The 13457-nt window shown below is 35.9% G+C and overlaps 1 protein-coding gene across 2 annotated transcripts in view; it reads right to left on the bottom strand.

The window, feature by feature from the left end:
- Positions 1–223: 223 nt before the first annotated feature.
- Positions 224–13457, bottom strand: part of LNPEP (leucyl and cystinyl aminopeptidase) — an 87517-nt gene continuing 74283 nt past the window's right edge. Inside the window, exons 15-19 of one of the 2 annotated variants that reach the window (XR_005655490.1) lie at positions 11879–12040; positions 9958–10098; positions 9197–9278; positions 8353–8563; positions 224–4203 (exon numbers count right to left, since the gene is read on the bottom strand). Coding sequence is in view for 1 of the 2 variants with exons in the window: in XM_039875166.1 (XP_039731100.1) it covers positions 8432–8563; positions 9197–9278; positions 9958–10098; positions 11879–12040 (517 nt within the window). In the remaining variant the exon portion in view is untranslated. Of the gene's footprint in view, positions 8564–9196; positions 9279–9957; positions 10099–11878; positions 12041–13457 lie in introns of both variants that reach the window. The other variant, XM_039875166.1, reaches the window with a different exon arrangement.

Here is a 13457-nt window from a genome sequence, read left to right as displayed (position 1 = left end):
GCATTAGAGGCCAGGTATGGTAATTATTATACAATGATCAGGACAGCCGAAATGGCAATAGTGTGAGTTTGAGAAACCCTGAGTTAATCGGCAGTAAGGATACTGCGGTACTGGTGAGGTAGTAAATAAGTTATGAAAAACAGTGAAATATGGTTATTTGTAATCTGAGAAGATACACCACTTTACATATGTAATTTTTTCCATCCAAATAGTTCACACAGTATTTATATTTAAATACTTTTATTTTCATTTCACACACACACACACAAAAGCAACAGTGTTTGCAATTACACATGCCTTTCAGTCAGTGCTGGTCATATGCAAAACAAGTTATCAGGAGTATAAAGAAAAATAAGCCTTTTCCCTTTACGAGTGACACAACACAAAATTTGCATACATAGTATTATATATATACATACTATTTCCAAAGTCTTCCACAAGAGACAGATTATGATACAAATTTAGAATTCCACCCTCGAGCTCAGATTCAAAGAATTGGAGATCTCTATAGGTGTTTAAATGCAAAAATGTAACACCATTACAAGCTTCCAAGTAATTACTTTTCAAAGTGTTTGAAAGAGACTATTCTTCACAGCAACATGGAACACTTGGCTTGAAATGAAATAGCTGTAAAATTAAGTTTTGTCTCAATGTGAGTTTGCTGATTAATGCAAAAGCTCCAATTATGATGTAGTTCTCATTTTATAAATGTGAGTGCACTTGCCTGCGCACACACACACACACAAAGGAAGAAATGATCTTTCAAGATATACACACAAGTGTATTATTGTACTGATGGCTTATACAGTTCAACTTCTGGAGCATTTCATTCAACTAAACCATGACCTTTACTTCTTTTGAAGTATTTCAAATTAAGAACTGTTCAGAAATATCACTGACTACAGTGACTAACTCCAAAAAGGTGCCCCCTTCTCTTTTATTTATGATCAAAGTTAGATGTGTCATGAATACAACTTTTATTTTTTTGTACAGCAGCAAGTATAAGTAACAGCAATGTATAGGCTAACTTTTCAACACTAGAACCTGAGAATTTGATATGGTAAATAACATCTCTGCAAATTTTTTAGAGTCTTATCACTCAATGTTTCCAAAAAAAATAAGAATATGGCAAATCTTCAGCATTATATTCATTATAAATTGCAGAACAAACCAATAATGTTCAGAAGCTCAAAGAAAGGAAGCAAGGAAGGAAGGAAGGAAGGGAGGAGGAAGAGAAGAACAGAGGGATGGATTTTACACATGCATTCTTTGATACGGACACATGTGGAGTCATATTATTTGCCATGTGGTGGATGAAGAGTCAATACGACACATGATTTGAGAATGCCGAAAGCAAACATACAGGTCTGGATGTATGAAATGAATGCAAAAACATACAACTAATGAGGTAACAATGGCTTACATTTTTGAGTGCACTTGAAAATAACATCTAGCAGTGCAGGCACTGAAGAAAAAAAGAAAAGAAAAGAAAAGAAAAGAAAACAAAACAAAAATGGTCCAGCTAATGGAGAACTGAGGAGAGAGATGCAGCCACATAGAAGAGCTCTGGGTAGGAAAGGACTCACTTGTCCATACCATAAGATAGAAAGGTCTTGTCCCCAAATTCTTTTGGGATTAGTTTATGGGCCGATATTATGATTCACTGGAACCACAGCAATAACTCAAAAGATTCATTACAAATGGCAAAATAATTTCTACCAAGTACACAAGAACATGCTATTGATGGAACTGCAACAGACTTCTATAGATGAATTGGAATTCCAAGACTCAACAGAAGCTACACGTAAGGGTCTTTCACTGGCTTACCAGTCACTAAAAGATTAGTTAGCAGTAAACTTCAAACACTGTTTTACTTAGTACTGTCCTCTTGCCTTTCTGGAGCTTCCAAAGCATAGGTCCCTTTTCGTCATTTCATTCAGTTTGAATGGACACAGGAAATGCTGGATCTGATTAGCTTTCACAACTCAATCATATCCAAGTGTCTTCTCTCATCTTACTGGCTACATGCCCACTGCCATTAGTGACACCATCACAATGCTATACTTTCAAGTCAGATGGCAGGGATTTGGTGAGACTTTATTTGTTAGCTATATTAAGAGCCCTGCAAGGGACTAGTATTAAAGAAAAGTAATGGGAAAAAAGCAAATTATGTATGTGCATATATATTTACATCTTTAAAGGCCTATATCCTAGAGAATAAAACAAAATGACTACAAAACAACAACTATGCTAGCTACTGCTAAATGAGGAAATATGTGGGAAAGGAAGAAATGATCTTTCAATTTATGAAACTCAATTTTCATTAGGTCCCTACGTAGTCATGCAAAAGACTAATACAAATGAAATAACAAAGAAATAAAAACGTATTTATATGTATTAAAAATATTCCCTTACCAAAAATATAAATCCCTCCCAAACAAACTCAGTGAACAACACACAACTATTCTACTCACTGTTGCCTACACAGGCAATAAGGGGAAGGGTGAGAGGAGATCTGTCATACACTGATCCTCGATTTTCATTAGGTACATATACACCCATGCAAAGAACTAGGTACAAAATCAGTAACAAGAAAACATTTATATACATATATTTTAAAAGTTCATATCCTGTGCTTTTCCCTTAACTACTACTCACCCAAATAATCCGGCCCCCCAGAAAAAGAAACCCAAATTATAAAACTATTGCCCATGCAGGCAGAGAGGGAAGGGGAACAGAGGAGATTTATCATACATCTGGACCTCCATGTTTTACTATGTACCTATAAGTCCCAGCGAAGTACTGGGTACTAAATGAAATAATACACAAATGTAGCAAACATTTATATACATTAGAAATATATACACATACACACACACACACACACACACACACACACACAGACCTCCCCCCACCCACCCCACTCTTCCAAACACAGCAACCAAACATCTATTCTACGATTGCCCACCAGGCAATGAGGGAAAGGGAATATGGGAGATATTTCATAGAATCAATCTCAACTTTCATTAAGTACCTAAATAGTCATGCAAAGACTAGAGTTAAAACGAAGTGAACAACAAAATGAGGTAAAAACATTTATATACAATTAAAAAATTACATATCTTGCTTAACAAGCCCATTCCCCATTAAAAACCTCAAAAACAAACAAACTAAAACAAAAACCAAGCCCTAAAGTACTATTGCCTTTGAACACTGGTTATAGGTGGCGGGGAGAAAAGATTTACCACACCTCTGTATCTAGGCCTCTGCATTACATTTGATATCTACAAGTCCAAACTGAAAACTGGGTTTGGAGTAAAAGAACAAAAAAAGTAGCAAACACTTATATACAATTTTAAAAATGCAAACCCAGAAATCCTCTACCACCCTGCTGAAAAACAAAAACAAAAACAAAATCCTTCTAAACAACTATGCCACTAGTCATTGCCCAGACAGGCCACAAGGGAAGGGGAAAAGGGGAGATTTTTTTCATAGAATGAACCTTAATTTTCATCATGTTACCTAAGTATCCATGGAAAGGTCTAGGTACAAAATGAAGTAACAGATAAAAGAAACAAAAACGTTTATATACATTTTAAAAAGTACACATCCCCACCCTCCTAGGAGAAGGAGTGGTAGAGTAAAAAGAAAAAAAAAATCTAGACTACTCTAAGACTATTGCCTCCAGAGGCAATAAGGAAAGGGGAGAAGAGGAGATTTTCATACATCCGGACCTCCACATTTCATTAGGTACCTACATGTCCAAGCAAGGGACGGGGTACAAAATGGAATAATACGACATAGTAATAAATACTGTATATACAGTTTTCAAAAGTATAAGTCCTACTCTTAGTCCCTTCCGACCCCCCAAAACTTCAAAAAACTCAAACTACTTTAAAATTATTGCCTACAGAGATAAAAAGGGAAAGAGAAAAGAGGAGATTGTTATACAATCAGAACTCCATGGTTCAATAGGAACCTACATATCCAAGGGAAGGACTGGGTACTCAATAAAATACTATAGTGTGAAAGTAAAAACATCTACATATATTTAAAAAAGCATTTTTCCCAATACCCACAAAAGAACTCCTGAAAATGATCAACTACTCTACTAGCCATTGCCCATGCAGGCAAAAAAAGAAGGGGACCAGAGGAGATTGTCATACATCCGGACTTCCACGTCTCATCAGGTACTTTCATGTCCTATGAGAAGGACAGAGTACAAATGAATTAGTAATACAAAGTAGGAGCGAATGTATTTATATACATTAAATACATATCCCATTCTCCCCCACACCATCAAACAAATTACTCTATTAGCTACTGTCCAAAGAGGCAATAAAGAAAAGGGAATTTATTCACACTGAACCTCGTTTCATTAAGTACATATGCATCCATGCAGAAGAAAACATATAAAATGAAATATAAATAAGTAGCAGAATATGTATTTACACTTGAAAGGATGATATATAACCCCTCCCCCCATTCCCCTAAGGCCAGATCTAAACAACAGCAACTACAACAACTAGGTTCTTGTTTATGCAAGCAACAAGGAGAGGGGTAAATGGGACATTTGTTATACTTTTGGACCTCGCGGTTTATTAGATATCTACATATCTATGAGAAGGATGAATAAGATATAAAATGAAACGACACCCACAAAATAGCAGCAAAAACATTTGTACACATTTTTAAAAGAAGATACTCTGGTCTCCTCCTAATATCACCATCTCCTTCTAAAAAAGGCAATCACAGATAACTGCTCTATAGCTGTTGCCCACACAGGCAATACGGGGAGGCAAAAGAGATTTTTCACAGGACAATGTTTCACTTTTCATCAGGACAAAATACATAAAATGAAGGAATATAAAAACACATCAAAAATACATAAATACTTATGTATTTTTATTAAGTATACACCCCCCCAAAAACCACTCAAAGAAATCAACCAACTATTCTATTAGCTATTACCCATGCTTGCAAGAAGGGAAAGGGAGACGAGGAGATTTTTCATACTTTCGGACCTCTACTGTTCATTTGGTACTTACTTGCCAATGTAGAGAATGAAGAACAAAATAAAAGAATGCAAAAAAAAAAAATCCATCAAAAATATATACATCATTTTTTTAAAGTACAAATGGGCGTAGAGGGAGCTCTTTAAAAAGAGAGTTAATTCCAATAAAAACAGATAACAAAGGTAAAGGGGAGGCTTGTTTTGCAAACTCAGGCCAGGAACTGCTGTCCTTGGTGATGATACATCTCCTGAGATGCACGCACCTTCCCTGCAGCCTCATGAAATGCACAGGGATTATGTGAATGTTCAGCCATCTGACTGTAGATTATGGTTCCAGGTGCTTTAGTCTGAGTAGACTCATTTAAAATCAAACTCAGTAACAGGCTATCAGTAATCCAGCAAACTCAGCATTTAAGTTTCATTTCTTATTTTCCAATATTCAGAAAGAATTCTGTTCTGTACCCAGTAAGACTGATGTACATACCCAGAGCTCTTCCGCCAGCTCTCTTTTCCCCACAGTGGCTAAAGTACAACAAAATTAAAACAAGAATGGCAAAGGACATTAGAGTTAAGTAGAACCTGTGATAGTAAGAAAGTTCATGAACACTGAAACAATGGCAAGCAACACAATTTCACTTAAAGAGAGTTATATAAAACAGTGAGATGGAGGAAGGCACAAGTCTATGGTGGAAGCTGACACTACTTGTAGTTTAATATATCCAATCACTTGATATTAACAAAACAAACTGGACTCTTTAGATTTCTATTTTCATAGCCTTTCAGGTCTCCAAAGCATATGTTTTTCTTCTACAATTCCAGATTTCCAGTTTTAACTTTTCTAATAACCAAGTGTAATGTCTTTTATTATTACATTTGAGTAGACTGTCTCTCTACAATGAATATTGTCAAACAAGTACTCAATTGTGTCATGGATCTATGTGCTTATATGAAAAAAGCATACCGTGACTGCTGTGCTTCAATCTATTTGAGTTCTTAGAAATACAGAGGCTAAGATAAAGTTTTGGGGAAAAAAATTTAAAAGGTACAATTATTATACTACATGTTCTACCTATTACTTAACCCTATATTCCCGACTTAGAGTTAGTATTTAGAAGTCCCATATATATGGGTTAGCATAACATTAAAAAGTATGAAATTCTGTGGGAAGATCAGTGAGGCCTACTAAAACTACAAACAATTGAGGTGAGGCCCACAAATAAAACTACAAATAGTATAGATCTGGTCTCATGGGAATGAACGGCATTTGAGAACAAAGAGAGCAATGGATTATGAGTGATCTTTTTGAGCCAATGTTTTGATAAGGTTTTACCTATAATAATACCCCCCACACCACATATACTCACTCAACAGGAAAAAATGCTGTAATTCAAGACAAGATTTGCCATATGCAGAGTTAACATATGTTACAGGAGCAATGTAAAGATGGGCAGGGATAACTGAAGAATATTAACTGATTTCGAGAAGTAGCAAAATTTAAACTCTGTATCAAAGTGGAATTTAGTAATATGGTAAAAAAAACAGCAACGAAAAAAACCCCTCAAAAGTTTAGTATTTTTCCCCACTCTAGAAATATAAAAACACACTAACTTTCAGTATCAACTAAATTATCATTCATTTACTAAAGCACAGGAGGAAAAAAGACCTACGATTACCCCAGTTTCAATAAGACATCTTTAGATAATTCTGTGATTCTCAGGATATAATATTTTCTACTCTAAAACAGAGAGATAAATGTTTAGAAAAGACTAAATTGGGCAAAAAACACACTAGGATTAAAGAAAGCTATCTTTTAGCTTGCCAGCCTTTTAAATTTTGTTATATAAAAATATTTTCATAAAATAAAATATAATTTTATACACAATCCCACATATTTTCACTTTACACCTGCTGAATAAAAAAAGGTGACCTTTCCCATTGTCTGATTCTGTGGAGTCTTTTTAAGTGCTTGTAAATGGGTAAACTACCCTTTTTATGTACATAGATGATGTTTTCAAACAAAATATGAAGTATTGAAGAATTATTAGGAAGAAAGCTTTTCTCCGAAGAATCAAAAAACACAACAATCTAGATATAAGTCTGCATAGCTCAAAAATTCAAGTACAATATTTCTCCTTTAGAAGGAGTAAAAATGCCATATAATTTTGGATATCCTCCTCATTTTTCTTTCTTTCTCTCATTCCTTGGCCACTCCTTTCAATCTGTTAGTTTGGCCATGACAAAAGAAAACTACAATTTATCAACTAAAGAAAAGTACTGTTTTTGATAATAGAAAAAATTCAAAGCCCACCATATTAAACCTGAATCAAGGTACTCCTGTCCCACATTCTCTTTATCCCTTTAAGGTACTATGGTGAACTTCAAATAAAAATGTTCAATTTCTCAAAGGCCTTATTTTAAAATATGTTTCTAATGTGCTACTCTATCATATAAAATGAAAATCTACCCATGGGTATGAGTCAGAGAGTATCTATAATCTATCGTGCCAAAAGGCATCTTAGTAACAGTGATAAAGTCATGATAAAAGACATCAATATTAACAAAATGCTTGCCATAAATGTAGAAATACTTATTTATAACATAAGATATATCTATGGCAGGGAGTGATAAAGGTGTACAGATTTGGAGAATACTGAAATTTATGAATAAATTAAGTATAATTAGAGCTAACTTGGTTTGAAACATTTTCCTAAAAGATGAAAAAAGAAGTGTTAAATATTTGGAAAAGTTAATCTTTTGGCCTTATTATTTAGCTTTTCAATATAACAAAAATTAAAAAATTCTGTAGCACCTGGCTATTCTGCAGAAAAAAATACAATAGTTATAGATCTTATTTCAACCTTTTGCAGGAAATAAAGGATTAATCCAAGCCCAAATCAAAGTAGATCTGCACACCTGAGATCAGTTCTCCACAGTCACATGCCTCATCAACTTCACTGCCATACTTTTTGAAGCTAACTTTGTACCACATTCAAATAACATCTATCAACAAGAAGCAACACAGAGCTGACAAACCAGCAGCCTGCAAAGGCTCCTGTGGTAGATCTTTCCTTGTTTCACTGCGTCAGTACTTTCCAGATATTGAGAAGTAGAAGAGAATTCCAAAACGGATTTTTTTCCCCATTTGTGTATCTTCAAAGTAGAAAAAGTACTCATTGTTTTTGTAGATGGTTGGCATTTAAGTGATTATCATTTTGTAATAAATAATTACACACCGCCCAAAGACATTTCAGAAAAGACAGATGAAAAATACAGACAGGCCCTGAGCTAACTAGAACTCCTAAGAGTGCAAACAACTCGGCAGCGATCCTTGGCTTCACCTTGGCTTTTGCAAAAGCAGCAGAGCCCAAATTAACAAGCTCTCTGAGTGGGCAACAAAATGAGGTGCAGTTGTGCATGCTACAACCACCATGTCAGAGTTTTAAGGTTCTTCTCCATCCACTGGATATTCAACTGAATGACTTCCAAAGCCTCCCGGACACAACGAAGCTGAAACGTTGCCTCTGACTGATTTTCAAAGAATGCCTGGACCTGTAAGTTGCACAAAGAAGTATTTCAAAAGAACAGAACAGCAAATCTCAGGTAACTCTGACTATCTTTTCTAAATAAGCTTTCACTTAGAGACAGCTACGATGATGTCCAAAAGCAGCAGCGACAAGAAGTACTTTAATATTCGAGGTATTTACATCAAGTTACTGATCAAGTACAGTGAAATATGAAGTGATTTTAAAAATTAATTCTCCTCACTCCTACAATGATGACTTTTTCAAATTTAAAATAGAAAGATAAAATGGCCACGTAACAGCAAACGAGGTACAGTCTAAAGTTAGGCTTGGTGCCCAATTTCACCTTTGGGCAATTCTTCAAAACGATTTTATTACCACTTAAAAGGAAACTTGGCATATATTGGTCTTAATTAAAAAATTATTTATATCAGGGAGACAAGGGAATATTACTGAGAATAGAATCAGAATTTTTCATCAGATTTTTTTCTCATTGCTGTATATCTACCCTTTAGAAGTAATCCCAATGCAGAATCTTTAGCATTCTTGAAGGCAGACGGAGAGGGAGGACAGGAATTGGCATGAGAAGCCACCATGTGACTAACTGAGCAGCCTAAGGGGAGAGGGTTACTTAGTCTCCCTACTAGCATTTTATACCAACCTCAGACAAATGAGCCTTCGTTGAAAACAGGTGAGTTGATCCCGCAACAATACTTTGTATGGTATAGGACCCCAGATGGAACCTGAAGAAAGACAAACAGAAGGGCATAAAGAGCAAAAAAAATGAGGCAGCTGTTGGTAAGCCACGTTTCTGAGTGCAAAGGCAATGCTTTACTATAAGCTACACATGCCAAAGGCAGAGCAGAGCCCTGCTGCTGGGAACCACAGCTCGGTACGTTGGGAGTCGTCCTAGACACATTTACCGCCAGTGGGAACGAAAGGTGGGCAGGAAAAGGCAGGAGTTAGGGATAACCAGAGAAACTGTTAATCCATTTGATCTATTCAAAAATCATATCAAACATCCAGAAATGTCAGTATTACTTTAAAAGAAAAAAACCTACATGTGCTATCTAGCTGGGTGTGAATCCTTTCACTGATCCCTTGGCAATGAAGAGGCATTTTTCAACACACATACTAGACAGCTATTCTGAAACAGTCTGTGGCCACGCTCAGCTAAGCGACCTGGTGTCAACATGGTTGGGCTTGATTAATATTCACGTGGAACGCCACTGTTACTTGACTCGCATTATGGAACTGTGTTTACAAATGTGAAAATTTCTGGGTGTTTCAGTTAAACTGTCACTGAAGCATTTTTCCTCTCATAGCAAATCATAACTCCCATAAACCATGACAACGCTGGGAACATTTTTCAAATGCAGAGCCTGAAAACACTAAAAGCCAGAAAATCTCGGAGAAACTTACTTCTGTACAAGCTTATTCCAGTTCTCTTTGACAAAATCCCACGCCAATAAGTGTCCAGGAAAACGTCGGCCCACTGTCCTAATGACAAACGACAGCTTTTGTGTCCGGATGATGTCTCCGTTGAGGCTAGTTTTCATTAACCTGAAGAGCAAAGCAGATTTAGCTTCCGAAATAATTGTTCATGATGAAGTGATGACTAAACTTAAATTAGCACTGGTCTCCTAGCTCTGTAGCAAGTCAAGGGGTATAAGGTTCGGGTTACTCTAAGATTGATCAATTGATTGAAAGCTTGTCATTTTTTAAAATGAAGAAATAACTCACCAATGAGATAAGCACTTAAATATACTGTCACATAATAATAAATAGTTCTTGAGGTAGTAAGGGCATTTGAGAAATAAATTCTGGTAGAATTTATTATAATTCTGAAGAAGTATTTTTTCAGTTAAAAACTGTACTTGATTTGAGTAGGCAGGTATATTATTACTCTTAAAAAACGGGCTGTTTGAATGTGAAAATGAAGATACATTTCAGATTATACTTGATATTAATACTTAATATTTATTGATACTTCATACATAATAATGTTCTAAATCCTAGATACAACAAAGCTTAAAATAGATAACTATTACCCGTCCCCATTTCATAGGTTAATTGAGATTACGTAATTGTTCCAGTTACACAGCTAGTAAATACTAAAGCCTAGCATTTGAACATAAGCAGCTCTCACTTACTATGTTATAAAATTTATGTATAGTGAGAAAACACATACCCCCAAAAGAATGCAGCAGTAGTTTTAATAGGAAGAAAAACCCAAGCGTCCATCAAATGTGATGGATTGAATAAATGACAGGTTAAAGCCGTACTATGGAATACTAGGCAGTCTGAAAAACCAATGAAGTAGGCCTTATGAACTGATATGGCAAATCTCAGAGACTGATCATTCACCAAAAGGACCTTCACAAAACACTGGATATAGTATAAACTTATGTCGATGTATATAAATACACCATCCAGGACTGACGGTGTTAACAGAGGGAGTAAGAATGGGAGTAAAGAAGCATATGAGAGATACTTTCACAATATTCCATTTCCTTAAGTTTTGTTTAAATACTTTCTAATGGGAATTTGTAGTGTATTGCTAGTTTAAAACAAAATCATTACTAGTTTAAAAACAAAAGCTTTATTTGCTTGGGTCAGAGGCAGGCTACTACTTTAGAGAACATGATTATTTACAGTATATCCTTTGGAAAGTGGGTCTGGGCAGGTGCTGAGGTCATGTCCGGGACACTATTAAACTTTATCTGAGCAAAATTATCCAAGAGAAGCAATGAGACCTAAGTCCTTCCTGGTGTTGACTTTTAAGATACCTATATATTTCCCTTGGCTCCTCAGAGCTCCTCTACCTTGCCACTGACTGTTCTTCCTGTCAGGAGGCCCTACTCACTGACTGCCCTTCTTTCCCCATGTGTAACTCTCATTTCCAGGTCTTCATCAGCTGAATATTAAAAAAGGGCTGACGGATTCACATGAAGGTGAGCCTATAAGCTTTTACATGCTACCTTTATCTGAAGTGTTTGCATTTTCAAAATGACAGCTTGGAGAGAATAACGCCTTGATTAAAAAGAAAGAAGGACTAACTATGGAATTAAAGACAGCATGCTAAGGCGATAAAGAAGTGTTTAAGAAGAAAGTTAGAAGGGGGCTGTGATTCCTAGCGTCTCCCAATCTCTTTGGGGCAAAGCATCTCCTGCCTATATGTCCAGTCTTCACATGTGTGAAGCCCAGCACACGCGAGCTCCTCACCACACTGTCCCCGTCAGGTCTGAACTGTGAGTAAAGAGAAGAAAAGGGAGATCCCAGAGAGCACAATGCTTTTATGCTTTTGGTTTCTATGTATCATATTCCTTGGGTGGTTTCATACCAGTAAAGTTTCCATACATCCTCTGAGCTGGCAAGAGCTTCAAGTATTTTATTCTTCTCTGCTTCAGAGCCTATCGAGATGTACTTGCTTAAGAGGAATGACCAGCCTTTTTCAGTTTTTGCTCCCACTTTGAACACAGTAGTCATGATATCAGTAGGTAGGCTGTAAGAGAGGAGGTCAAATATGAGAAGAACAAGAAAAAATCCTGAGTACATAGGCAAGAAGTTGACTAATGGCGGTATTTTGGGGGTCAGAGCAGGTAACAATTAGAAGAGTCTTTACTGTACAACTAATAGTTAAGAAAATGGTTAATTTAGTGGCTGCTACTTTCCTCGTGGTGGGACTATAAGGAATATAAATTCAATTTGACACAATAATTATTTGCTGAGCATCCATAAAGAACCAGGCAGGCAACTGGCTGGATGCTGCAGAGAGGGAGAGTGAGACATGGTCTCTGCCCTTTAGGAACATGCGGTACAGAACAATAAATATGTGTATTACAACACAGTGTGGTGAGTTCCATCGTAGAAATATGAGGAGATGGATGAGAAGAGGTGAAGAAGCATGGTTTTCTGCCTTCATTAAGATCTCAAAGCTGAAAGGAACCTCAATAAGATTATCCCAACCCCTGCCCCAAATCCCAACTCTTTATCTGATGCTTGAATTGTTTTCCATAACGCCCAATGAGGAACTTGAAGAGAACCAAAAATTTCTAATTGCTAACTCCACCTGTTATGTTTTATTCCTAAATAAATTAAAAGAGACTTTTTTGACACCTCACACTCATTAAGATGGCTGCTATTAAAAAAAAAAAAAAACCAGAAAACAAGTATTGGTGAGAATGTAGAGAAACTGGAACCCTTGTGCACTATTGGTGAGAATGTAAAATGGTAGAACCACTATGGGAAACAATATGGAGGTTTTTTGAAAAATTAAAAACAGAACTACCATGTGATCTAGCAATTCCACTTCCAGTTACATATCTGAAAGAACTGAAATCAGGGTTTTGAAGAGATATCTGTACAGCCATGTTCATGGTAGCATTATTTGTAAGAACTAAAAGGTTGAAACAACCCAAATGTCCATCAATGGATGAATAGATAAGGAAATGTGGTATATACATTTGTATAATGGATTATTCAGCCTTAAAAAGGAAGAAAATTCTGCCACATGCTACAACATGGGTGAACCTTGATCATATACTTGAACCATAATCATATTATGTTAAGTGAAATAAGCCACTTATGAAAAGACAAATACTGTATGGCTTCACTTACATGAGGTCTTTAGAGCAATAAAACTCATAAAATAGAAAGTAGACCAGGGCTAGGGGGGAGTTGTTTGGGTAAAAAATTCAGTTTTGCAAGATAAAAAAGTTCTGGAGATTTGTTGCACAACAATGTGAATATACTGACACTACTAAACTGTATACTTAAAAATTGTTAAGATAGTAAATTTTATGTTATCTGTATTTTACCACAATTGAAAAAAAAAAAACAGTTTTATTTGACAAGTTCATAGAGTTCACTTATATTAACACCTAGTTTTATAACATTTATGACCCAAGATCAGAAGATCC

Source organism: Pteropus medius, unplaced genomic scaffold (genome assembly GCF_902729225.1).
Source record: "Pteropus medius unplaced genomic scaffold, Ma_sr-lr_union100, whole genome shotgun sequence".
Taxonomy (NCBI): Eukaryota; Metazoa; Chordata; class Mammalia; order Chiroptera; family Pteropodidae; genus Pteropus; species Pteropus medius.
Note: the sequence above shows the minus strand (reverse complement) of the source record. Positions and strands in the feature narration are given on the sequence as shown.